Source organism: Vidua chalybeata, chromosome 5 (genome assembly GCF_026979565.1).
Source record: "Vidua chalybeata isolate OUT-0048 chromosome 5, bVidCha1 merged haplotype, whole genome shotgun sequence".
Classification (NCBI taxonomy): Eukaryota; Metazoa; Chordata; class Aves; order Passeriformes; family Viduidae; genus Vidua; species Vidua chalybeata.
The window spans coordinates 29,062,746-29,089,861 of record NC_071534.1 but is presented as its reverse complement, the minus strand read 5'-3'; the positions used below and the strand labels follow the sequence as shown (position 1 = coordinate 29,089,861).

Here is a 27,116-nt window from a genome sequence, read left to right as displayed (position 1 = left end):
GGCCGGGGGCAGCCGCGGGCGCCTGAGGGACACAGACACGGGCACTGCCACCCACAGCGGGATCGCATCCTGAGGGACACGGGCACCTGCGGCGGGACATGGTGGGGCGGGGAAGGGGCTTGGAGTACTGGTGATGATGAACGGGGGAAGGATGGTGGGATGGGGAAGGATGAAGTGGTGGAGTAAAGCGGGGTGTTCCTTGTTAGCTACCAAAGTCCCAGGAGGTGAGTAAAAGGCTCTGAGGGTGAAAGAAGCACCTGATGGACGCGTTATCGTTTGTGTGAGCCCCGGCTCACAAGGACACTGTGAGTGCTTGTGCCGTGATTTGCCGCTGTGGTTGTTCCGTGTGGAACCAGCCACAGGGAGGTGGCTCACACTTTGCTGCCAGAATGGCTTCGTGGTAAAAAAAAACTTAATTCCAAGAGTAATGTGTTAGTGGCTAACCTTCTACAATATTGGAATTCTTGTCATTATAGTTTTTTAATAGATGATCACATCTAATTTTAACAGAATAGTAGCATTTTTCTAATTTTTCCTTTCTAGTTGATATGTTGTTGTCTGATGTTCCCTTTCCCTTTTTTTCCCCTTCTGATCTTTTAGGGTCCGAAAAAAAAGGTAGGTAGACAGAAACACGCTGTAGTTCACTGTTGTGTTTATTTTTTTAATCTGATTTTTTTGTTTTTTTCCTGGGGCAGCTGGCCAGGGTTAATGAATCTGAGGGAGGAAGAGGCGTCTCCAGGACACCAAGCTTTTGTGCCTTTAGCAGGGAAAACAAATGTTCCTGCAGCGCTGCTGGAGGGAGCATGGCCAGTGCAGCCACTGCTTGTTTGGCTTGGCAGTGGGTGTCCAGGGAAAGAGGCGGTGTGCTGGCTCTGTCCCAGCCATGGGGTGGCAGCAGGACCAGGACAGTGACTGCCCCTGTGCTGGGTATTGGTGGGGCCACTCTTCCAGTCATGTGTCCAGTTCTGGGCCTCGCACTGCAATATGGACATTGAGGGGCTGGAGCATGTCCAGAGGAGGGAACGGAGCTGGGCAAGGGTCTGGAGCGCCGGGAACAGCTGGAGGGGCTCAGCCTGGACAAAAGGAGGTACAGGAGAGACATTCTGGCTCTGCACAACTCCCTGACAGGAGGGTGCAGCCCAGGGAAGTCAGGCTCTGCTCCCAGGGAACAAGGGACAGGACAAGAGGAACGGCCTCAAGCTGTGCTGGGAAGGGTCAGGTTGGACATCAGCAGGAATTTCATCACAAAAGGGGCTGCCCAGGGAAGTTTGGAGTCCCCATCCCTGGAGGTATCCAGGGAAGGCCTGGACGTGGCACTCAGTGCTCTGGGCTGGGTGACAAGGTGGGGATCGGGTGCAGCTTAGACTTGATCTTGGAGGTCTTTTCCAACCTGAATGTTTCTGGGATTCTGTTATTTGAGTCATAGGCTAGACACAGAATAAGGGGGGTGAAGGGACAACAGGCAGAAGTCCATGGGAAACTGAATTGCAAACATTTATCCTGTGGGTTATTCTTAATTAATTGATAATGAATTTATCTACCCCTCCCCAGCTGTGCATCTCACTCTTCTCAGTACTCTGTTAAGTCAAAGGAATGTGAAAAAAAAGTTGACTAAAACATGATTGCAAGTAATTGAAACAAGCAGGTTTTCCATTTTCAGTTTATTTATTTATCAAAGTGAAAAGAATAAATTCTTCCCTGAAATCCTAATGGGTAGAAGTGTGAGTTTTACTGACTCTATTTTGGGATAATTTTGCAAATGAATGCTTTGGTACCAAATGTGATAAGATGCACTCAGACTCTGGTGACGCTTAATTGTCGCCATTGTATTTGTCCCAGCTTCATGGCAATCTCTCTACTCAAAGTTGCATTTATATATATATATTTATGCCAATATATTTATTGCCATGCCAAGTAGTGTGAAATGAACAAGTAGTTATTTATATCTGAATGTGTGATAGTCTAAATCAAAGTGTGAAATAAGTGTGTGTGAAGAAGGACCAATGGTCAGATAATTTCTGAGAACCTCAAATTTAAAATACAGTTACTCTAGGATTATGCTGGAGGTGAACAGTGAACTGTCTGGAGTGAGATTTTATAACAGAAAAGAAACTCTTTGCTATTTTGTCTTGTGAATTAGATGCTTCCAAATGCCAGGCTTGTCCCAAAATTCATTTTCCAGTATTTCCTAAAATATTTGAAGTTGTAGCATCTACTTTCTTAGCATATCTGCCTATTATTCAATTTCTACATTAAACCAAAAGATTTTAATACAATCATGTTGTGGCTGTGTTTGGGAATGTCTAGCATAGAAAAAATACATTCATTTTAAGACCTTATCATAAAAAAGAAAAGAAAAAGAATGAGTCCAGAATGTGCATTACTATTCTGGGGCCTTCATTGGCTGTCTAGGGAGTCTAAAATCTTAATTGAGGGATCACATTGGAAGGGCAAAGTTACAGAGTGATGGAACTGCCAAATTCCATTTGGCATTTTAAATTATTAAAATTATACTGTATTTGAGTATTAAAATTATACTGACATTTGTTTTCCTCTCCCTTATTGCACATATGAAATCCAATGGCAAAAAGGAAAAATCAAAGAAAGGAAAGGAAGCAAAGCTGAAAGGTACTGTGCACTTCATTTAGAGGGAGTGTGATGGACAAGTGGTTAATTTTAAATAAATGGACAGAAGGTAACGCCCTGAACTAGATGTGAATTACTATCTCTGTTTCACAAATGGAAATGGTTCTTCCCTCTTTCCTGGTGTGGGCCAAACTCCCTGTTCCTTGATGTTGCATCTCACTTCCCTATCAGAGCAATACTCTCTTCTGTAGTTATTCCTACTGCATTTGGGAAGTTGGGAAGAATTAACTTGCCATGAATCCATCCTGGCAGAGGCTTGGGTATGCTGTAAGTGCCAGTGAGTTATTGCTAATCACTGGTAAGCTTCTGTGGTGGGAGTAGAAGCTCAGGTGGGCACAGGCAGATTTGGGAACTGCTGCTGCTCTTGCCTCAGTGCAGCACACACTTGACATGATTTACTTGGAGGTGATGACATCAAGTCTCTGTTTAGGAACATCTGGGTTGAGGCACAGGCTGTGCCATCTTAGGCTGAAGGCTTAGATGTTGAATCAGTTTTAGTTTTCACATTCTCTCTAATTTTCTAGTCCCTATGGCAGCAAAGAGAAGCCAGAATGTGGAGTAGCAGATTCTGAAGTGGATTTCAATGAACAAACAGCTGTAAAATTGAAATTGTAGGAAATCAGTGGTTATAGGAAAGAAGAAGAGGAATTTGGGATTAAAGCACTGAGTTTCACTCAAGACTTTGGGTTGAGAACCTGTGTCCATTGAAGCTGTAGATGGAGAGAGCACTCCTGCTGCTGCACTTGCTGGTCCTTGTTTCCACTTTTATCCTCACAGGCTGATGGGGCAGTGCCAGAGACAGTGGCACTTTAGTGGCACTTTAGTAGTAGTGGCAATTTAGTACTATTCAAATTAATTTGGATCAATCTTCATATGGGAGATTTCTGTAACATTTATGTTGCACATTTTATAGTGGTTTTACCATTACAGGCGGTAACGAAATAATTTCTTAGATTTTATTTAGGAAAGCATAGTTATGCCCTTGATCTCTTTCCCAATCCTAAACTGAAGCCCTATTACAAGCTCAACAAGAAGAAGCAGAAAGACTTGAAAGGGAGAGACTGTATCGAGAGCACTTGGAAAAGCTTGAGGCAAAGGTCAGTCTTTTACTCAATAAAAATTCTAATCCTATTTCTAAACTTGAGACAAGGCCTGTAAAAACACCAGTAATTTATAGGAATTAATTTCCTTACGTACTTATTGTTGGGAACAATATTGAGGAAATTTTCCAGTTTTAATAAATTTAAATACATTACCTTTTGTCATATGTGTTACTTAAGTTTGGTTAAATGCCTTTTTTTCCCCCCATTTCCACTGTACTTTCAATTGAATGTATTTTTTGTATTCCCCATGAGGATGTTTGGTACAAATTCCTTAATTGGTTCCCTGTTCAGGCAGATCCAGTGATTTGTATTTGTATATATATGTGTGTGTATTAGACTATGTATATTTCATTTTCTGAACAGTCTGGCATTCAGAACAAAAACTGATTGATGATAGACAACTATTTTTGTGTTTAAAAAGAAAAAAAAAATAGATTTACAACAAACTATTTTTTTGAAAGAGTCACTCTTGTCTACTCCTCTTGTACTTCACAGAATATTTTTTTCCTCCTAGGGAGAAAATGACCTTAAAATAATAGAAACTAAAAGGGAAAAAATAAAACAATCTTGCATGTTTTTTCCAAATCATGCTTACATTTTTTAGCATCTTCCATTAGACCTGGCTCCAGGATGCTGATAGGGAAACTGTTGAAGTGAGAGGTTGCAATCATATGTCACATTATGTTTATCATATGGCTCAGCAGCTACTGTGATGACAATAACATTGTAAACTACTGCAGCCTTCTCAATTGGATGTTTCATTAAAAAAGCAAGTTTTCAGTGTTTGGATTTGTTTAAATAATAACTTGTTCAAATATCCCCAATTTGTTTCTTCTATGTAAAATAATTGTAAGAAATAAGCCAAATATTTAACTGCTTTGTTTGATATATGTATTTTTTAACAGTATCAAGGAGAGAGGGAATCTGAACTAGCAGAACTTAATTCACTGGAACAGAAGTTTCTTTCTGCACAGCAGTGGAAAATGGATTACAGAGAACAAGCCAAGGTAAGCTTTCTTGCCAAAATCTGCCCAGAGGTTTGGCAAGGAAGAGATTTCAGGAGCTTCCAGTTCTTGAATGTATGTGTGTGCTATGACAGCATTTCAGATTCCATCTCAAAGCACTGACAGGCCATGCTCACTGTATCTTTTTTACTTTGGAGCACACAGAAAAGACATGTGGGCAAAGAGGAGCCTGTTTGGTGATCAAAGTATCAATGCCCCACACCTTACCCAAACAGTCACAAGGAAATTCTAATTTCAGATATTCTGGTACCTGTTCTTACTCTTTTATTCCTTTAATTCATTCTGCTTTTAACCATTTCACCAAAAAAGTTCTGCCAGGGCTTAAAAAGAAATTCTGTAGAACATTTGTTTCAGTGGCTCCTTGATATCACAGGTCATCATTCAGAGAGAGAAGTTTGCCAGACTTTTGAAGGATGTGACACAAGCCCAGGTCAGGGCTGGAAATGTCTGAAAAGGCAGCTAAAAGTTGATGTCTGCAGTTTAGGGTGACATCCATGGTGGTTGAATGATCACCCAATGGCATTGTGTACCTGTCAAGTTCAATTTGAAGTGGTAAGGTGTGGAAATACAGTTGATTTCACTCTTGAGAATCTTACAGACACATCACTCAGTAAGAGTCGGATAATGATATTTGGTCAGGTAAGGAAGCAAAGGTTTAATATCCTACAGGCTTGTGGACACAAGGATTTTGTCTTGTGTATTGTTTAATCCTGTTAAAGTCTCTGCAGAGCAACTTCACAATCATAGGATAACCCATGTTAGAGAGGACTTCTGAAATTCCTGCAGTTCAGCCTCCTGCACCAAGCAGGGCAAAGTCTGAAGTTAAATCAAGGTGCTCAATTGGGTTTTGAAATATTTAGAAGTTGGAGGTACCACAGGATCTTTGACAGCTTTACCACTCTCACTATAACCATTTTTCTCTGAATGCAATTGGCATTTCCCTGTTACAGCTTGTGATCATTGCCAGCTCTTGTTTGTGGATGTTTTTGACAAACTAGAACTATTGATTTTAAAATAGGTCTGATAAAACACTGGTACATTATGGGAAATACCAGAGCTTCTTTTAGTCTGTTGTTAAGATTATTTAAGATAAAATAAATACATAATACCAAATACTGAGTTTCCAGATCTATTTCTGAACAATTTCAGTTCAGATGAAGACATGTATTTACAACTTACCATGAAATTTATCCTTTTTCTTGAAAAAAGTGCTGTTACTTCTAAGAATGTGTTGATAAAAGCAAAGGTCTCTTTTAAGTGCAAAGATGTAAAAAAAAGAAATCAGATGTCTTACTGCTGAAAATTGATAAGTTTTCTATGCAGGAGTTTCCAGTGCACTCAGCACTCCCCTATTGTTGCTTTGTTTGAAGTCAGTGGGAGTGCTGGTTGAAGTGGTTGGGAATGCAATCCTGTAAGTGCTTTTGCTTTAAAAGATACATTTTCCTTTGCAATGCAATTTTCAGTAACATGGGGTTATTAATCTTCACAGCAAACAGGGGGGCAATGTTTTTTTAATATCCTATTCTATGGATGAAAACAATTCCATTATGGGTGATAAATTGATCCCATGAGCCAATGTTAGGCTTATATTTGGCATTAAGTGGGTTTAGTCTGCCACTGATTTTTTCTTTCCACCTCTTATAGGAATGAGCAAGAATTGATTTGCAAATGAAATTATTTTTAAAAAATCCTAATGCAGGATTTCACATTCCTACCAGAGGTTTCTGCAATAGGAGAATTGATGCTGGTAAAGGAGAGGAAATCTCCTTCAGAGGCAGAGAAAGGAGGAGTAAAAATGTTGCAGTAGAGGCTCTTAATCAACTTTATTGCCAGTGTAGGAATTTTCAGTTTTCTTGGCAGAATCTGATCTGAGACCCACCTGCCTCTTCCACCTGCACCTTCCTCGTTTCTGTTTTCAGTCATTTTATTCTTCCAGCCCCCACCTTGTTACAGGTACTAAATTCATTGCTTTTGTGGAACAGAGGAGAGCCCACTGATAAACAGGTATAAACAAGTGTGAGATGGGCAGGAGCGTCTTAACACATTAATATCAAAACAAACCTTTTTTTCTTGGCATAGGGATAATAAAGAAGGTGGTGTTAGAATCCTGTTTAGATGCAGGTGTGAATTTGTCACTATAATATATTTGTCTTTCAGAATCCTCCTTTTTCTTGTAATAGCAGTGTGCAGCACACCTGTATCCACTTTTCTCTGAACTCTTCTGCAGTGGGAGCACTACCTCAGCTGTGATGGGACCCCTGACCCCACTGTACCTCAGGAAATCAACACTTTCATGAGCTTGTGGCGTGATGACCAAGATGAGGACGTTCAGCTTGTGATGGAGAAGGCGGAAGTGGTGCTAAATGTAAGTGTTAAAATGGTGTATTTCAGTTTAAGCTTAACATTTCCTTAACAGCCCCCTCTAACTCTATTTTCCCTTTTTTCATGGCCAAGTGACTGAAAGACATTCAACACCTAGAAGTTTTTTCTTCAATTTTTCTTTAATTACAGATTTGTTGTTAACCCTGAAGAAGATGTGCATTGACTTTCAATATGCATTTAAGGGATTTGTGTACTGTGTTTCTACACTGAGGTCTAGCATTCCAACACCCATGTTCCCTTCCACTTTAAACCAGAGCATACAAGCTCATGTCAGATATAAATGCTTTAGTGGACAACAGCCTCATTTTCTAACACTTGAGACAGTAAAATGTCAGCAAAAGTTCACAGAATTGATTTTTACCAACAAAAGTCACCAGTCACTGATAGCTTTGAAGCAATTTTAAGCAATCTGTGCCTGCTCTGTAAATTTAGGATTTTATTTTCATTTATGCTGACTTTATGGTGTTTTTCAGAAAGTTAAATGGGGTCTTCTGTAAACTGGGGGGAAAAGTTGCATGTGTAATACAGGTTTCATTGGGTTGGTTTGATTCTGAGTTAGATTTCTTATCTGTCTATTAAAAAAAAAAGTTATTTTTGTGACCAAAACCTGTTTAGGTGCAAAGGTCATTTTTTATGACAGAACACACAATATGTTAAGGATGGTGTCAAAACAGATGCTTTTTCCATGTAAATGTCTTCTAGATGATTGAGAAGTTGCAGTTTCTTCTGTTGGAGGCATCACCAGAAGAGATCACAGACAAACAACGAGACCAGTACCAGGAAGTTATTCTGCAATTGCAGGATCTGCTTCATCAGAAGTACAATGATGCTACACAGAACCTGCTCAAAGTGAGTGAGATCTACTGCTTCAAAGCTGTGATATGTGCACATAAGTTAACTCCAAGTGTCCTTTAATGATGGTTGGCTCTGATTGGTCCTAAACTGTCACAGAGATGAGTCTGTGAGTTTCCAAATCATGTTTATAGCACTCACCAGACTTTGTAATTGTTCAAAACCCCTGAAAATACGAACTTTACAGTGGAAAATCTCATCGTTAAGTCAGACAAGAATAAACTGCTGGGAAATGTTGTGAGATTGGGGATGATGAAAACAAGAGGTGCCGTATGAAATTTGTTGACTGTACAAAAAAAAATGTAGATGTGAAAAGCAACTCATAAGTTTGCCTTGTACACAATTCTTTAATACAAGTTTATGTAATTAAAATATTTTTGAAACTAAGATCTTGGGAAAGGTGAAGAGTACTCAAACAGGAAAATGAAATTGTGCTGGAGAGTCAGTTTTTTGAGCTGCATGTGTAAGTAGTGACCTTGCTATTTCAAGAATATTAATCATATATAAAAAGTATGTTTAGCAAAAGGATATTAGTGAAATAGTGAACCAGTTGTATGTGCGCAGTCAAAACCCCCTGCAAAATAAGAAATGCTTAATTCTTGTTTACTGAATTTAGGATTAAGCTCCCAATATAATTATTATTTCATAGATTTGATGTTACCTAAATGATAAAATAATCTGTGCAATTACTCTGGGGTAGGAGTCCATTATTGCTCAGTAAATCCTTTTTTTGTTTTTTTTTTTATAATTTATCCTGAGAATTAGGGAAATAATGGAAGAACCCTTATTTGGCAGTACTTGGCTCACAGAATTGATGAAGTCAGAGGCAAAAAAGCAATGTAGTTCAAATTTTAAGCAATAGATTTGAGTTTATAACTGTTGTGCTTTAACATGTAAATACATGACAACTGAGCTTGGTCTGCTATATTTGCATTCTTACATGTATTTTTTATTGATTTATTCAAATAAATGTAGGTAAATCAAAGTAAAATATATAACAAATTATTTAATTGGCTTTTTTCTTTGTAGGTAGCTAATATGTATGAAGATTCTGAAACTGGGAATATGCACACAGTCCTAAAGGATGAAAACATTACTTTCTGTATTTGGGTCAATCTGAAGAAGAAAGCAAGGTACAGCACACTGAAATTAGTAATTTGAAATGAGGCCTGGCCTGGTGGCCTGGTTGTGTAAACACCAAGAATCAATTTATCTTTTTTTTTTGTTGTTGTTGTGGTTTTTTTTTTTTTTTGGTTTTTTTTTTTGGTTTTTTTTTTTTGGTTTGTTTTTTTTTTTTTTTGTTTTTTTTTTTTTTTTGTTTTTTTTTTTTTTGTTGAATAGCATCCATTCTGCAGACTCTCACTGCTGGCTGTTGCTAAGGAATGGTTTAGAGATTTATAAATTTCTTTCTTAAAATCCAGCAGCAGAACCCTGTTACTGCCAGAACAAATTTGGAAGAAGAACAATAAAGCTTATGCAGAGAATTGAAATTCCTCTGGAAGCAGTGTTTCTTGCTGATGCATTTAATATTTTCTAAGTTCTTTCAGTTGCTTGCAAAACAGTGAATGATGCTTGGTGCTCAGTAAGAGAAAATATTTTAGAACCTGGGATGCACTATCATTTCTGATTCTAAGTTTTGTGTTTTTATTAGATTACCATTTAAATGGTACATTTTCAAAATGAGATTTTTGAGCAGACTTCCTACTCCCACTCATAAACATAAGGAATAAGTTATTAAAAGGACTTTAGCTTGACTAAGGACCTGTTGCTGTGAGTTTTGTTAAGATAAGTAGAAGGGTGGGTGCTGAGCAATGTCAGACTGACCTGCAGGAAGAGCCCACATGAGTTAACTGTTAAAGCCTTTTGGCCAGCAGAGAGATGCACTTAAAATATTCAACCAACAATTAAAAGCTAAGTGTTGCTTTACTGGAAAATTTCTAGTACTTGTGACCAGCTTATCTTATCCAAAAATAAGTATTGTGTGAATTATTTTGAAATATATTGAAAATATATTGATATTTTGAAATATATTATATTGAAATGCTGAGAGTGATGTAACACAGACAGCTGTGCAGGGATTTTCCCAATAAATTAGTCAGTTTTACCAGGAATGTAGTTTCTAGAAGAGCTGCCATCTGATCCTGCCTTGTTGTCATCCTGTCAAGACTTATTTTGAAACTTCTGATCCCCTTGATGCAGTTGTGGCTTGCTGGAGGGTCTTACAGACAGCTGCCAGCACAAGCACTGTGACATCCCACAACATTTCTCAGACGCTGCAAAAAAATCCCAAAAGAGATTGGACCATTTGTGAGGAAACACCAAATGAAGTGCAGCCAGTCTTACCAGGCCTGTTGCTGTTGTCACTGCCCTTGCCAGGTTCAAGAACCACGTGTTCCAGGAGGCAGGGCATGGCTTTGAGCTGCCCAAGTCCCTGGCTCTGAGCAGCGTGGCCATTCGCGTGCTGCACACCCGCTACGACCACGTGTCTCCCCTGTGGGTGCAGTGCCAAGGGCTGCCAAGGCAGGAGGCCTCAGACAGCATGGAGTTTGCTGAGCATCCAGAAGACACTGGGCAAGGACCAGGAGAAGAGGAGGAGAAAGGCAGGGAAGAAGCCAGCGTGCCTGCTGCAGAAGAAACAGGTTCTAAGGGGAGAAAGGTGGGTAAAAACCTCCTCAAAGGATACCCTGCTCTGCTCTTGTAAACTTGAGGCTCCGTCACAGTGTCCTGTGCAGGACAGCCAAATCCTTAGATGTTTCATAGGAAAAGGCAACTTGTGTCAACAGTGCCATAGATCTTCTCAAGGGAACACAAAGATGGAAAGTAGAAAGGGAAGTTTGGACAGGGTGTGCAATTGGCATTTGGTTGGTGGTTTAAGAGAAGGATCAAGCATGAAGTGCCATGGCAAGATATTTCTATCAATCTCTGGCATATGTACAGATTAATGGATTCTGCTTCTGCAAAACTAACAGCCCCACAAAATCCCTGCAGGAATCCAATTTTAGGGAAATTTACAGCATGCAGAGCAAGATTTGAGAGTTCAATAGGTGCTGGCTGTTCCATGTCTGTGTGCTGGCCCTTTGCTTTAGAGCCTTTTCAAATGCGATTTCTGGCTGCCTGTCCTCTTCCTCAGCTCTCTTCCATGGAATATGTTGGCTTTAGGTGTGATGAAGGTTGCTTGGTTTTGTGTTGTCCATACTGCATTTGGGGATTTCACTCTGTGTGTCACCTGTGACTTTCAGATAAATGCCCTGTGTTCTCTACCTAAAATTTCTGCAGAAATAACTGACAAAACATCAAGTTTTAGGCCTTCTTACTATGTTTGGAGCAATTCCATGGGATATTCTGAGTGGAAATCCACAAGGATTCTTGAGTCCAGCTCTTAAGTGAATAAATTCTCGGATCCGTACAGGGATCGAATTTCTGTTCATGATCATGGCTTTTCTCCTTTCCAGTCCCCAACACCTTTGGAATGAATCAGTGCTTGAAATCCTGCTTCTCTTGGTTCCTTTTTTTCTTTTTTTGTATGACAAATCTTATCTTTTGGCACTTTTCACCTATATTTCTCAGACTTCTTTAAGCTGCTTCATTTTATTCCCTCTCTTTTTCTTTCCCAGGTCTTGGCGCTCTTTCTCTCAATTTTGTGAATTTTCCCTCTGAAGGCTCCACTTCTATCAGCTTCTGTCCCCTCACCTCCTGTCCGAGAAGATGTGTGTTCTTCCCATGTGCTGGCAGGCACAGCCAGGGCACAGAAGGTGCTGTGCCTCAACACTGAAAAAGTGTTGGGTGCTTGTTTGGTACTCAGGGAGCTCAAGATGGAATTTGCTGTGGAAAGGAAGTAATTACTTTGTCTCTATAAATCCAGTTCCAAATTAGAGAGTACCCTTAATCAAAGTATTTTTGATTGCTAGGTACAAATTAAATAATAATATAAAACCTTGACTGTAGAAAAATTGATACAAATGTTTCTGTATCCCTTCTCCTTGGGCCTCCTTGAAGGAGGTGATACCTTCTTCTTCATTGTGTTTGTCTCTGACTAATGGAAAAATGTCTCTTGCTTTTTGTCTAGGAGAGTGCTGCCTCACTGAAACAAAACAGCAGTAACACAGATGATATAAAAGAGACAGAGGAGGAAACTGAGAAGAATTCAGACGTTTTGGATGTGCCGTCACAAGGTATTTGGTTATTTTTTATGTGCAGCACTACAAAAGTACTTAGGCTAAGTATTTTATGTGTTAAAAATTGTTCCCTGTGAGTGTAGGGAGGCACAAGTTGCCTACAGAAGCTGTGGCTGCTCATCCCTGGCAGTGTCCAAGGCCAGGCTGGATGGGGCTCTGAGCAACCTGGGATAGTGGAAGGTGTCCAGGGGGCTGGAACTGGACTTTAAGGTCCCTTCCAACCCAGGCCATTCTATGATCCATGGAAACACTGCAATATCTCCATGTGAATGAAGCAAAGTTTATAAATATAGGGGTGTTTTGATAAGACTTGGGTTTTGTTGACATTTCTATTAATGATTGTTAAATCATATGGGGAGATAGCAGGACAGATAGGAAAATGGAGTTTGTCCTCGCACTTATTTTTATTTATTATTTATGCTTATGTACATGTTTATCATGTTTATATAGATATGTGTATTATTATACATATGTTTATGGGTGAGACACACAATCTTTATGAATCTGTCAGGCTCTAGGGAGATTTAATTCCTCAGAAAAATGATGATTCCAATGCGTATCATGGTACGCATTGGTGTAGTGTGGGGTGTTGCTGAGAGTTACCTGAATGGGTGATTAAAGTGAGAGGACCTAATTCTAGGAAATAAAACTGCTTGTCTGTCCCACATAAGTTACAAGTGCCTCCAGTGTTGTGGTGTTGTCCTTTGGTTTAATAAGAGTGAGTTTTCTTGTGGTAGTGACTTAAATAAAACAACTGCAAAGAACTATTAGCATAATTTAGCTCTACTTTACAGCAGTTTTCTTCTGGTAAAAAACCAAACCCCACCCCACAACACTTTGGACTGAGCACAGTCTAGAGAACCAGTTGTCAGACTAGACCCTAAAAGCAAGGTTTTCAAGAGAATATCAAGAACTTGGGCCTCATGTGGAAGAATTTGTATTTTATTTGTCAGGCTTTGAAAAACTCTACCACAGTATTAGGTGAAGTGGATGTGCACAGATACCAATAATACCTAAGTGTTTTCCAGCTTGTCCTTGTTTTAATAAGGAAAGAAATAAAAACTGCTTTTTCTGGCATCACTCATGATTTGCAAACTCTTTCAATTACTTTTGAGAACAGCAGCGAAAGTATGCTCAGTTACCTTAAGTTCAAAACACAGAGTCAGGTAAATGAGGGTTAAAAGCCAGAAATGCAACAACAGAGAGAAGTGACAGTTTCTCTGGATTTAGCCTTATTGTGCCACTGTTAAGGAGATAAATTACCTTGGGACAATAGTTTCTTTAGAATGTACTTAAATATTTTTGTATTATTATTTTAAAAAGCAAGTTAAAGTGTAAGCTACCACTGTGAAATGCAGGAAAATGTTTTTTACTTCTGGTAAGTTTGTTCAGAATAACTGTAAAAAGACATTCTGGTGGTGTGTGATACAGAAGAGTAAAACCTCTGCAGAATGTAACTAAATCTGACATAAAATTAACACCATTTTCACTTTTTTTTTTTTTTTTTAAGCTTGAACACAATTTTTAGAGAGTGTTCTCATTTTTTTATATGGTCTTATTCTCTCAGAGCAAATTTCATAACAATTGCAGTAGCTGTTTTGACAGTATTGAACACATTTTTCTTGATTCCTGTCAACAATAACTCCTCTCCTCCTGTACCATCCCCTCTGATGTTTTATGTGGGCTGGTTTGCTTTTTGAAAGAAAATATTTATGGCCCTTTTTTCCACAGTGTTTCTGCCTTTTACTAATATTTTCCAACCAATTAAACCTTAAGTTCATACATTTGTGATATATACATTATTATGTGCAGGAAAAAAAAAAGGAATTATCTTTGTTATCTGAAAATTGTGTTTCATGTTAAATCCTCTTGCTCTTCCTCACTACCATGTCTTTCACCTTCAGCACATGACTTCTTAGTGCCTTATTTCTATATATCTCTTTATTTGCTTCATTTCTTTTTATATCAATACAATCTTACTAAACCTGTCCAGAATCTACTGTACTATTGTGCTTGTGAAATTCTTCTGTGGGTAATAACAGACTCATTTTGTCAGTGAAACCTTATTCCCATAGAAAGCATTTGGAACTGGCTACAAATCCAGAAGCTCAGCCCCATATGCAGAAGTGCTTTCCACTGCCCAGCTCTCTGCCTGTGCCACCTTTCAGAGAGTGTTGAGGAGCACCAGCAGATGGGGCTGAAACGCTGCAGAGCGAAGCGCTCCCAGCACAGAGTGAGAAGCAGGAGCGGGGAATGTCGGTGAGTTTGAGCACCTGGTTAACTCTGCTGTCTGGTGAACTTTCCAGAAGAGGAGGCCCTGCTGCAGGAGGAGCCAAGAGGCAGAGAAGAGGCACCAAAAGCTGTGGATTTGCAGCAGCTGTTGCCCTTGGGGGGTGTGTACCACATTTCTGCCCTGCAGCTGCCACCCCAGGCCCAGGACATCGGGGACTGGAGCATGGTGGAGGTGAGGGAGGACAGGGATCAGCCCCTGGTGCCCCTGAGGAGCTGCTCCCGAGGTTTGGCACTGTTGTCACATGCACTGCACATGGCTTCCTGAGCAGCAAACTAACCAGGCAAGGTTTGCAAATCATCAGTTTTTCATTTGTGAAGGGTAAAATCACAGTGGTACCAAAAATCTCTGCTGGTTCACTCCAGGCTCTGCAGGCTGGTTGAGAACTGTGGTTACTGGGTTCTGGTTTCCTCTAGCACTGACCTACCCCACAGACGCACTGTGAAGCTGGAAACCTTTAATAAGCAAAGTTCCCAAAAAGCCAGACTCAGAGGGCAGGACTGTGGGCAGGGGAGAGGCACAGAATGTTCATTCCCAGCTCCTGTGGTCTCTCCTTCCCCCTGCCATGGTGGGGACAGAGTGGAATCACACCAGCCTTTGCCTCCCCTGCTCCTGCTTCCTGAGGCTGTGGCTCTGTGAGAAACGGCTGTGCCCACACTGTGGCCCTCCCTGAGGGTACCTTCAGCAGCACAGGAAGGGTTCCAAGACCTCATGGTAGCCACTCCTCCACTGCCTTCAAAGTTGTACTTGGAAACGTGCAATATTAGCAAACCATTTAAAATGGGGCATTAGAAAGCTTTGCAATGGTTAGAAGAACTCAAAGGAAAAAACCTGCACTTTCTGATGTACCCCTTAGCTGTCCTTTTCCTCTCTTGCCAAAGCTGCTGGATGTTGGATTGGAGCTGTATCCATATTCCCCAGGAAAGGCTGAAGATGGCACACAGGAAGCAGTACAGATAACCCTGAGGCTCCCTGATAATGTGATTTATTTTAAAGTGCCTGTGGTAGCCCGATGGGATCCTGCAGGTATGAACTTAAGACATAAATTTATTTTAAATTTCAGTAGTGGAATTTATACCTGAGTTGGACTGTTGTTAGAATCCAGCTGTAAAGATAAGGGCGAAGTTGGAACCTAGAAATAGTTTGAGGATGTCAATGTTAATTGATTTGGGGATTTTAAGGGTTTTGTTATTATTACTTTTTTGATTTTGTTTTACTTTAGCATTACTAGCAGAAGCCTTCCATGTACATCTTTCCATCCTCTTTGTCCAGGCCAGCAGTGGAGAACTGATGGCATCAGCAAGATAACCTATGAAGCAGAAGAAAAGAGCATCACCTTTAGCATGGGTGCCTTTTACACAGTAGCCCTTCTCCAGGATGCTCACCTGAATCTGCCCTATCAGGCCTGGGAATTGCACCCTGCTGGTGTGGATGAAGGGCTCTTCACAGTTACTGCAGTCTTTGCAACCATTCAGATACAAATTAAGGTACTGTCAATAATCTTTTAATCAAACGTTTGCAGTTAAAAAAACCCATAATTATTACAGTGTCCCCAATTAAGAGTTTGGGATGCTTCCACAAGAGCAATTTGAATCTCTCTTCCTTTCCAAGCACTGCACTGGTTATTTAATTTCAGTTATTTACCATGAGACAGCATCTGTGCATTTGCTCTGCAAAGTTTCAGTCACTGCTTTGCTGCCTTAGGATCTGTAAATGAAAGGTCACAGCCCAGAGTAGCAAATGATATATCATATCATACCCAGGATAGCAGAAATACCAATATTTGAAGCCTAAACCAGAAAGGAGCTTCCATGACCAGTAAGTTGCTTTCACTGGTTTGTACAACAGGATAATCAGTGTATGTTGTCTTCAGTAGTGGTGGAAGAAGAGGAGATGCTTTCCCACATCACAGGAAAATGGATGAGTCCTTTTGCCCTCAGAGCAGCTTTGAAAAGAGCTGGAGTGAACATTTTCCCAGCAGAGTACTCTCCCAAGTACGTCCCTGTGCTCAGGAAGGTGAGTGCCAGAATTTCCTGGTGGTTTTTCTCTGTTTTTCACTCAGGTCACCCTCTCCTGCACTGGGAGCTGCTGTGCTGCCAGCTGAGCCAGGGACTGAGTAAAGCAGGCCCTGGTACTGCTGTAACACAGGGAAACAGAGATCTGTGTGTCTGATTTGTACTTGTGCACTGCAGGCTGCCCTTGCAGAAGTGAAGGCCTATGAACAGATGGCTCTGCTTGCAGCTGCTTTTGCTTTTGCTCACAGCAAGTGGAATGGAGAAGCAGGGCCAGAGCAAGTTGTGTTCAAGGTTTGTGGAATCCCACCAAACTCCCAGAGCAGACCAGCACTGACCCCTTCCCCAGTTAGACACCCGTGCTGGCTTCAGCCCCTGCCTCAGACTGCACCTGGGAGCTCTCAGGGGACACAAGTCACAGCAACAAAGACACTGGCTAAGGAAAATGGAGCTGGTAAGTCACCGAGGGAGGCTTTAGCCAGAGCTGGGGTGACAGAGCTTCATTGCTCTTCAGAGGCCCCTCAAAAATCATCACTCTGCTCTGCCAGCTTTGTAAAGAACAGCTGGGACTTCCTTCCTGCCTGTAGGGTGTCTTTTGCTCCCTGCTGCAAAGGAGGGAATAAGGAACCTCAGTGTTGGTTTGTCTCCACCTGTGAACTAAAACACATGGTTAAAACTTCTCCCAGCCAGACAAACACTCCCACGTGTGGCTGGAGAAAGGTGACACACCCCACTGCTGAAAGCTGCAGTGGCTCTCTCGCTCTCAGGTTAAATGCATGTGACACACAAATATTAGAATTTGTACTCTGACCACGGCACAGGCTTCACCTCACCGTGCATTTCTTCCTGCAACAGGTAAGGGAACATCTCACAGCAGGGTCTGCCAAAGACAACGACTGGTCTCTTTTTATGTTCAATGGTGAGAAAGTACAAAACCTCAAGCTCCCTGAAACCAGTGAAGCTTTTTCAGAAGAGCTGGAAGAAGAGTCTGAATTTCACTCCACACTCTACCACATGCTCAAGGATTCTGCCAGCAGTGAAGCCATGGATAAAGTGGAAAGAGCTGGCTTCCTGTTTATTGATTCTGTGTATCAGCTGCTCCTTGCTACCAGAGTTTTAGCATACTCTTAGATACTGCATGCATGTTTCAAGTTTCCTTTGAAACTTTATTATCAAAAGCTTTCAATAAAGTTACATTTCAAGTCTTAAATCCTTTTCTATTCAAAACACTGAAAAAAGGTTCTGAAATGCAAACATTTTATCTTTGTTCAAGCAAAATAAATTCTTTATTCAATTGTGGCTAGACCACCTAAACATGTTAGCTATGTTCAAAATTGCTGTTCTACTGTAAACCTCTACAGAACTGAGACCCTTTTAGCTACTTTTAAAGATTACTTTTGTCAGAATGAGAAAAAGGGTTTTTTCCATCTCAAGTCATGCTTTAAAGAAAAAAAACTCATCTCCCCTCCACAAAAACTACCCACAATCCAACAAAACAAATCCAGACATGTAACCTTAAATAATGCCAGGTTGGAGCAGGGTGCTGACAAGGCCAGGATTCTGAATTCAATCCCCACGTGGGCCAATGACTTATCACCATTTGACTTGATGATCCTCGTGCCTCTTTCCAACTCAGAATCTCCTGTACTCCGGAAATAAAGAGCAAACAGCTTTCACTGGCTTTTTAAACTCGCGGGTTTTTCCATTGGGGAGTACGAGCCACAGAGAAAGGGGGAGGGGGGACAGGAAGGAGAGCATCAAGTCTCACCCAGCAGGTGTCGGATGAGCGGCTGGAGGAGGACCGAGCCCCGGCGGGGTCCCGGTCCCGCACCGGGCGCAGTCCGGACTCGGCCCCAGCGCCTGCCTCGGAGCGGCTCCTCCCGCCCGCGGCGATCCAGCCCCGCTCGTTCGGCGGGGGCGCGGCGGGCGGGAGCCCACGGGGGTTCGGGCACGGGAGAGGAGTAGGAGGACGCTGCTCTGCCCAGGGGGGTGCGGTGCCCTCGGGGCTTCGGGGCCGGGGGGGGGGGGGCTCCGCATCCCCGGGGCGCTGCGGAGCCGGGACCGCACCGGAGCGCGCTGCTGCCGCCGGGGGGCGCTGCGCTCGCGCCGCCGCTCCGTGTCCGCCAGGCGGCGCCCCGTGGCGGCAGGGGCTGTTCGTTTGGCGATTTCCCTAAGTGTGCTCACGCTGCAGTTACGTGACACCCTCTGCTTCCCTCCCCCACCCCCCGGTCCGGAGGAGGGGGTCCGGGCGAGGGGGCCCACCGCAACACCCTCCTCTGGAGGGGGCTCTCCCTGACCGCCCCGTTCAACCCCCCCCCGGACCCCCTCCTAAGGAGGGAGCCTCTCTTAAACCACCCCTCCACCCCACTCCCCCCCGCCCCCTCCTGAGAAGGGGGTCCCCCCCTAATCTACCCACACCCCCTCCCCCCTGGACCCCCTCCGGAGGAGGGCCCCTCCCTGACCCCCCCAGTGTGATGTGTGGATCCCCGACCCCCCCAGTGTGATGTGTGGCAGCCGGAGTGCCGGCGCTGTGCGTGAACAGCAGTGCGGACCCGCCGAGCGGGTCCGGCCCTGTGTGGGGACTTCAACGAGGGCAGGGGGCGCCGGGCTCCGGCCCTCTGGGCTTTATTCTCCGACACCCGCGGCTGCGGGAAAGAGGGAGAGGGAAGGACGGGGAGAGAGGCGAGATGGGGGAGGTGAAGAGGAGTAGAGAAGGGGGTCAGGGTGAGGAGGAAAAGGGAAAGGCCAGGGGAGGTGAAGAGGAGTAGAGAAGGGGGTCAGGGTGAGGAGGAAAAGGGAAAGGCCAGGTGGGGGAAGAGAGAGGGTGGAAAGAGGAGGAAGAAAGGGGAATAGAAGGGGATAGCGGGGTAGGGCATTAGAGGAAGGAGTGGGGGTGTCGGATTTGGGGGGAGAGGAGGGAAGTGTTTCGGGGCGAGAGGGAAGGGGGAGAAAGGGGGAGGAAGAAAGGGAATACGGGGAGAAGGAAGGAGGGGTAGAGAGAGGGACAGGAGGAGAGGTCGAAGACCCCGAGCCTCACCTGCGGAGCCCGCACAGGAGCTCCCACCCGCACCGTGCTCTAAGTGAGCAAATGGCGGCCAAGGCGATTTCCGGGGTTTAAATTACCTCGGCCCCGCCCCGCGCAGCCGCCCTGGGGCCCCGCGCACCTGAGCTGGCCCCGCCCCTCACACCTGAGCCGGCCCCGCCCCTGAAGCTACGGCCCCGCCCCGGCCCCACCCCGGGCTGAGCCCCGGGCCCGCCTCACGGAGCTCCGCCGTGTCCGGAATGGGGCCGGGCCCATCGCTCGCGTTCCCGCCCCTCACACCTGGGCCGAACCGGGGCTGGGACCGGCAATGGGACCGAGGCTTCGGGTCCGGGTCCTGCCCGTGTCCGCTGGGGTCCCGGGGCCGGAGGACAGGGGCGGGATTGGTGCTGGGATGGGGACCGGGCTCGCCGCGGGCGGGAGGAGCCGCTCCGGGACGGGCGCTGGGGCCGAGCCCGACGCTGCCGCTCCTGCTCCGGCTGCGGCCGGAGCCCCCAGACCCCGCCGATCCCCGCAGAGCCGGGGGAATTTGTTTTGATTTTTTCATCCAGCCTAGGCAGAGAATTCTCATGGAGAAACCCCAAAAATAAAGGCTATGGGGTCGGGGGACGGGGGGTCGTGGCACGGACAATGTTCTGCTTTAAATTAAAAACCCACTGGGAAAAATAAATCTGTGGATCTAATGCAGCTCATTTCCAATCCTGGACCGGCTTCTGTGTGATTGCCGTGATTCCAGCTGCCCCCATGGGATTTTAAGCCTGTGGGTCTCTAATGAAGTGTCAGGTGCTGAGCACGACAGAAAATAATGATCTCTCGGGATCAGGCATTGTCCCAAAGAGCTGGCAGTGCCCAGCATTCTTGAATGGATTTTGGGGATCCCAGCAGAGCCCTTCCATAGTGTCCCTGTGGAGCTGACACTGGCCAGCATTCCTAGCTGGAATTTGGAGGTCACAGTCTCCCCTTCCATGGTGTTCCTATGTCTCTGGCACTGCTCACCATCCCTGCCCAGGGTTTGGAGTTTCCAGCACAGCCCCCCCAGCACATCCCACTGCTTCCTCAAGTCCCCTTGAACCAGGATAATTTTTTGGGGTGGGGGCACCCAAACCCAGCAGAATTGGCTTTTACCAGTTTTGGGGATCTCCCCTCTCCCCTCACTGAATTCCTGCTGCCAAATCCCAGCCTCAGGCTCAGCTCCCCATCCCCTCAATCCCTCTGAGGAACTGGACTTGGATTTCCCAATCCAGCAGGGCAGCAACGCTGTTTCTCCTCACTGTGTATCTTGATTGCAGGAACTGCTTAAGAAATAATTCAAAGAAATTCAGAGAATGAAGAGACACAAAGGAAGAGCTTCCAGCTCCAACCAAGGGCTGTTCAAATCTCTTCTCACTGATTTGCTTTAATTAAGCAATGCAAATGAACCAGTCCAAACCACATTGATACGGTTTTATTATTTTTAATCAAATTATAAATACTGCAGAATATAAAAGAACACTTTTAACCCCAAAACTCTTCTAGGAGATACACAGGGCAGGGCTGCACTGCACCCCCAAAGTGAGGATTGGGAGAACTGGGAGAAAAGAAAATCCAGACTGAGATTCCTGGGAGATTGGTGCAGCTTCTGCCAGCCAGAACAACCCTTGGTCTGGACACACTTGTGGGATGTCATCAATATCCTCCTGGGCCTTTTTATTAAAAGCAGATTTCCACAGAGAATTAATTAAATACAGAAAATTAAATGGAAACGGAAAGGAGCAGCTCCCCCAGCCCATCAGGCTGCAGCATCCAAAAGAAAATTAACAGAAAGATTATGGAGTATGGATTGGGACCATCCCAAATCCCAAATTCCCCATGTGGAATACCACTCTGCTTTGCTATATAGATCACCACCTCTCTTGGTGGACAAACCCTTCAGCTTTGCTTCCAATTCACCGAGCTCCCAGCTGTGGCCACCGAGATTGTCTGCACCGTGTCCAGGGCGGGATCCAGGGAGACTGGCAGGGAAATGCTGTGGGAACGCTGCCCAGGAAGCTCCCGGCCCTGCCCTGTGCCTGCAGCCCAGAGGGAGATCTCTTCCCACAGCTCCGGCTCCGCTCGGCGCGTCCCGGCGGTTCCCACGCTGAGCCGCACGGGTCCCTCCGCCCGCTGCCTTGGGAGCGTTCCTGCGGTGCCAGCAGGAAAGGAGCCTCTCCAGGACACGGACTGGAGATCCAGGGGGAGAAAAGGAGTTTTCAGTCTTTAGCATCTCCCATTCTATCGGCACTGACAGCAAACACGGCTTCAGCCTTGGCAGGACACGGAGGGTCAGAGGTGTTATAGATCCTGGTCTCACCTCGGCCTTGCCGCAGGTGCAGTCTGACAGGGAGACAGAAGGAAAAAGGTCAGGTTGGGTTAAAGTTCCAGAACATCCTTACCAGGATTTTGTCACCTTTGGTTTCACTGATGCCTTTAATGTTCAGCTGCTCCTTCTCTGGTGCAAAAGCCACAGCCTCCACTGTGTGAATTCCAGCTTCTTCCAGCTTCTTCCCATCACTGTAATTTGTGCCACATTGCTGGGAGTGAGGGGAGAAAAAGGATACCTGTTAGTATTTTTGGATTGTTTTGGATTTTTTTTTTTTGACAGAAAACAAGTAAGAATGTAGCAAAGAAGTTTTCAGATTCACCTTGTTTTGAAGGACAAAATTAAGGTTGGTTATTAGGAAGAAATTCTTCCCTGTGAGGGTGGGGAGACCCTGGCACAGGGTGCCCAGAAAAGCTGTAGCTGCCCTGTCCCTGGCAGTGTCCAAGGTCAGGTCGGACAGGGCTTGGAGCAAGCCGGGATAGTGAGAGGTGTCCCTGCCCCATGGCAGGGGGTGGAGCAGGATGAGCTTTCAAGGTCCCTTCCAAGCCAAACCCTTCCAGCATTCCACCCTTCCATCCACTCAGGGGACAGGGATTTCTTTCTGTCAGGTTTGGGGGAAGCTGCTGTTTTATGAACTGAGTCCTGCTGAGTTTTGTTCCTCACTTTAGCCATGTATCACATGTGCTTCCTATACAAAGTCCCGGCAGCTTCACACATTGAGGGAAGGAAGCAGAATGCTGTAGCTGTGACAAAAAGCTTTGCAGAAGTATTTTAAAGCCTCAAAGCCACTCCCAAACCCAAATTCAAATAGTGAGCCAGTGTTGTCTACTCATCTCGGCAGACTTGCAAGCCCACAAACTTTCCCAAGCATGTGCCTGAAAAAAGCATGTTTGACCTCAGCAGCCCCTGCCTGTGGCTGACCACTGGGTTTTGGAGCAGGACAGGCCCCCCAGAGCCTCCTGCCCCTCCCAGCAGCCCAAGCCACAGCACTTGCTCCCCAGGGTGGGTGTCTCTGCGGTTGTGGTGGGGTATGACCCCTGGATCCAGGGATCCTTTCCCTGCAGGCACCCAGGCTCGGGCACAGATTCCCCATGCGCTGCTGTGGCTGTTCCACCATCTTTTGCCTCGAATTGCTCCCTTGGTGGGGCTGTCGCTCACCTGGGGACACAGTCCTGTATTCCATGGCTGGAGAGGGCAAATGGGTCCTGCCAAAAATCACACCAGGTGCCACTGATGGACCTTCTTTCCAGGACACCCTTCTGCTGTCCTGAGAAATCATAGTGGCTGTGTTCCTGTATGGGGGCCAGAGGGCAAAAGCTTGTTTCATCTTACATGGAGGGCCTTGTGCCAGAGAGATGAGGAAAAAGCTTAGATCACCCTCCATCTGGCCATCCTGCTGGGGGAAATTAAGACAAAAGGGAGGAAACCCAATGAGGCAGCTGCTGTGTGAGTGTTGGTCACCACATCTCACCTCACTTTTCCTCTGGGACCCCTCTGTGCAGGTCTCCTGGTTGTGGCCATCACAGAGGAGGGATCAATGCACCACTGGAACAGTGGGAATCAGGACATGAACCTTGCTGCTGCAGGATTTGAAGAGGCTCAGGCAGAATTCCTAGTTACATTCATTTTATTTCCTCAACTATGACCATGAGATCTTTTTTAAAATTCTTTTTTAGTGAAAACTTGGATTTTGCATAACATGAATAGTCTCATGTGAGCAGGAATCTCCCTAAAGATACTTTACTGGATGCTTTTTTGGTGTAGCTTCCTTGCATTCCTCCAGTCTGAATTTCTGAGCTCATTCTGGACATCTTTTATCTATGGCTCTGGTCCTCCCTTCATCCCTAGGGAAGGGATCTCTCCTCTCCTGTACCAGTGGAGAAGGAAGACTGGAAGCAGTTTGGGAAATGGGCTGTAATTAATCCTGTGCACACAGTGAGGAGGATAATGAGGAAAAAATAGAACAACAAAAAACCCCAAACCCAACAGAATCCAGAAGCTTTTTCCAACACAAAATGAGGACTTGATGTTGACAAAAAAAATTGTGGATTCTGGTCTGCTCATGAAAAAAAAAAAAATGTGGGGAAATAAAAGAGTCAGACAAGAGAGCATTTCTTCCTGGTTTTTGATCAGTCTATTTAGTTTTCACTTAAGATGTCCTTCACCTGAAAAGTCTGATTTGAAAAGAAAATCACCTCTTAGGTTGAGTGTGTTAAACCCCAGCCTGCTGGTTCAGTTCTGCAGCCCTGCTGCCTTTGCTGCTGCTGGGCACCTACCTCCCAGACTGCAGGAACCCCCTGCAACCCAGGAGAGGTCCTCAGATCCTGCTGCCACATCCTGCAAAAGCCAGAGTGTCACAGCTTCCACGAGAGCAGAGGGAGGTAAAAGTATTACACCGTATTTCCATGGATGCTTAGAAAACCTAGGAAAACAATCCAGAGAGGGCAATCTCTGAGGCAAGGCAAAAAGCCACTTGCTATTCATTTGCTGCATCAGCTCCTCTCTCTATCAACCCAATTTGATCAGAGCAGCAGTTAAAACTCAAGTTATGCAGCTACATATGAATGATACACTTCAGCAATGCCTTACTTAACATTTCTGCCCACTCCCCATTTTCCCCAGCCTTGGGGGTGTGTGCTCCTGCCTCCCTGGCCCCTCACCCCTCCTTTCAAACAAGCACATTTTACTTGAAGCCTGCAGACTGGGAACCTCAAACCTGGGGTGTTGATCCCAAACTTCTTACATTTGCCTATCAGGTCCTGGAAAATGAAAAGAAACTGAGCACAGAAGTGCAACTGGCATTAGTAAGTGGTATTAATGTCATTAAGGAAGGGAAGAAAATCCACCAAGCTGGCTTCATCATGCTGAAAGCAACTGCAAGGCAAATGGCACTTGAGGGGAAGGGAACAAGGCAGAGAAGGGTGGGTGATACAAGTGCTGAGAGCACGAGGTCAGAGGCTACAGAAACCAGTGTGTCCTAACTGGGAAAAAAGATTGCTGAGACATGAACACAGGTAACTCCAGACAGGAAATAAGGAGAAGGCAAAGTGAGCAAACAGGACAAAGAAATCAAATTTCTGAGGGAGAAAGGACTTATTACTGTCCTGCTAGGAACAACCAAGAGCCTGTGAAGTGAAGAGGATGAGCAGGCAAGTTTGTGGAGGCTGTTTTCTGACCATGATGCTGTTTCTGCTCCTGGAGGTGAGTGAGGGTTCAGCTCAGCAGGCTGATGCTCAGCCCTTGATTCTGCCCATCCATGCTCCTCCCAGGTTTCTGCTTGGTCAGCCCTCCAGCAATTCCTGGCAGAGCCAGTTCAAGTCCAGAGGCTCTTGAACCCCCACAGTCTGTGCTTCCAGGCCTGGCTGGTGAGCCATCAGTCCTTCCCTGCCTTGATGCCCTGTCTGGGGTTTCCAGTCATGGTCTGTCTTCCTGCTGTGACAGAACACCCAAAGCCAGGGGGTGGGGGCACATAAGCCTGGGGTGGCTGGGTGAGGTGCCAGAAAGGCTGCAAATGACTGCCAGAGCACAAAGCCTTTCATTACAGAGTCACAGTGATTTATTAAAGAAATATGGATATTGATCTAGCACCGGTATCCAAGTGTGATGGACAAAAAGTCTCTAAGAGTTTAAAGTTAGAAAGTGTATGTTTATTGCGACGCCGGGCAGCGTGCGGGATAGCTCCCAAATACATGTGCCTTTCAAATGATTACAGAGTCCTTTTATGAACACAAGAATTGAATACCCAAAATACAAATACATATTCATCATTTTGGTACATCCCATTCCTCACTTTGTATGCTAATCATTTCAAAAGCTATTAAGCACGCGTAGTTTGTTCCTTGAAATGGGTCGGTGGTCCCTTTCATGGGGAGGGGTCCCAAAATGAGGAAGTAAATGAAGTCTTCCTCATTCTGGCCTTTCTACCTTTTCAATGCAAATATGACACATGAACCTTGGTAGAACTCCCATTCCTTATCTTCAATTGGTTTCAGAACAGAGGAGGCCCACAATTGTCTTATGTTCCTAAAAGCTATTTGTCAGTTTCTATATTCTTCATTATAAACCCAGCCAACTAAACATTGTGTTGACAAGCAATCAATTATTAGTTAACTACTAACTCTTAACTTCATCAAGGCCTACTTAAGAATCCCTTTATTTTAATTAACTCTAGTAAGGCTTATCTCTAACTAAAATCTTAGCTCCTCTAAAATCTCTACGTCTCTTAAAGTTTATGTTTCAACAGAATCATTCAGGCTGGAAAGATCTCTGAGATCCTTGAGTCCAGCTAATTTGGACAGAATTAGCTCTGCTGTTATTATGGAAAATGCAAGTCTAAAGCTAGCAGAGATCAAAGATAATTAATTAACTACTCTAATTGGACTCTAAACTAACTGCATGCTGAGTATTAATACACTAACAATTACTATCACCCACTCATTGGTGAAAATAATTACTGGTATGTCTTAGTATCAAATATGGGATGCTGTCAAAGGCACAAATCTAAGTAAACCAGGATCACAGAACAGTGATCACAGAGACAACCACAGAAAGGCCCTGGGCTGGAAAGAACCTCAAATATCATGTCATTCCAACCCGCTGCCACAAGTGACCAAACGCCACTTTATCAACCAGGCACTGAGTGTCACGTCCAGCCTTTCTTTAAACACCTTCAGGAATGGGGACTCCACCAGCTGATGCCAAATCAGCCTTTCTGTGAAGAATTTTTTCCTGCTGTTCAACCTGAGCCTCTCCTGGCACAGCTTGAGGCCATTCCCTCTTGTCCTGTCCCTTATTCCCTGGGAGCAGAGCCCAATCCCCCCTGGCTGCACCTTCCTGTCAGGGACTTGTGGAGAGCCAGAAGATCCCCCCTGAGCCTCCTTTTGTCCAGGCTGAGCCCCCCAGCCACTCCTCTGAGCACCCCAGTCCCTTCCCCAGCTCTGGGAATAAAGGTGATCACTGACAGATGCAGCTGATCTTACATCTTGCAGTGCCACTGAGTGTCTGTGAAACTGTAAGCAGCAGAACAAAGAATGGCCTCAACTTTTCTGCTCTGTACCCATCCAGGTCTGCTTCACCATTACTCATCAAGAGAATCCAGTCTCATATGCATGGATATGCAAAAGGTCCTGACTCCTGTAGAAGCCTGTTTTAGGTGGCCTTCAGCTTCAGCCCTGATTCACGACAGCTGCACTCCTCTGGCTCGAGCAGGACAGCAGCAGTGTGACAATACAGGCAGCTACACCAACACTCACA

At 44.7% G+C, this 27,116-nt stretch overlaps 2 protein-coding genes and 1 long non-coding RNA gene across 5 annotated transcripts; 1 reads left to right on the top strand and 2 right to left on the bottom strand.

The window, feature by feature from the left end:
• Window positions 1-7: 7 nt before the first annotated feature.
• On the top strand, window positions 8-18,166 carry DNAI7 (dynein axonemal intermediate chain 7). Of its 3 annotated transcripts, XM_053943193.1 has the most exons (16): window positions 8-101; window positions 601-615; window positions 2,592-2,628; window positions 3,652-3,743; window positions 4,655-4,756; window positions 7,002-7,139; window positions 7,859-8,005; window positions 9,038-9,141; window positions 10,385-10,664; window positions 12,075-12,180; window positions 14,490-14,647; window positions 15,355-15,499; window positions 15,746-15,960; window positions 16,322-16,489; window positions 16,666-16,779; window positions 17,341-18,166. In XM_053943193.1, the coding sequence occupies exons 1-16, from the start codon at window positions 99-101 to the stop codon at window positions 17,614-17,616; spliced, it is 2,100 nt and encodes a 699-aa protein (XP_053799168.1). In that variant the 5' UTR covers window positions 8-98; the 3' UTR covers window positions 17,617-18,166. The 3 variants fall into 3 exon arrangements, with proteins under 3 accessions (XP_053799168.1, XP_053799165.1, XP_053799164.1); XM_053943190.1 differs by lacking the exon at window positions 17,341-18,166 and having other exon boundaries at window positions 3,658-3,743; window positions 16,666-17,334; XM_053943189.1 differs by lacking the exon at window positions 17,341-18,166 and having other exon boundaries at window positions 16,666-17,334.
• On the bottom strand, window positions 18,041-20,072 carry LOC128788473 (proline-rich protein 2-like). The gene is made up of 3 exons (XM_053943538.1): window positions 19,674-20,072; window positions 18,254-18,813; window positions 18,041-18,127 (listed from the first exon to the last, which is right to left on the bottom strand). Exons 1-3 carry the CDS (start codon window positions 20,070-20,072, stop codon window positions 18,118-18,120), a joined length of 969 nt encoding a protein of 322 aa, XP_053799513.1. The 3' UTR covers window positions 18,041-18,117.
• An 882-nt stretch (window positions 20,073-20,954) lies between these two features.
• On the bottom strand, window positions 20,955-22,933 carry LOC128788204 (uncharacterized). The gene is made up of 2 exons (XR_008430989.1): window positions 21,937-22,933; window positions 20,955-21,807 (listed from the first exon to the last, which is right to left on the bottom strand). It is a non-coding gene; the product is annotated as an uncharacterized LOC128788204 (long non-coding RNA).
• Window positions 22,934-27,116: the final 4,183 nt, after the last annotated feature.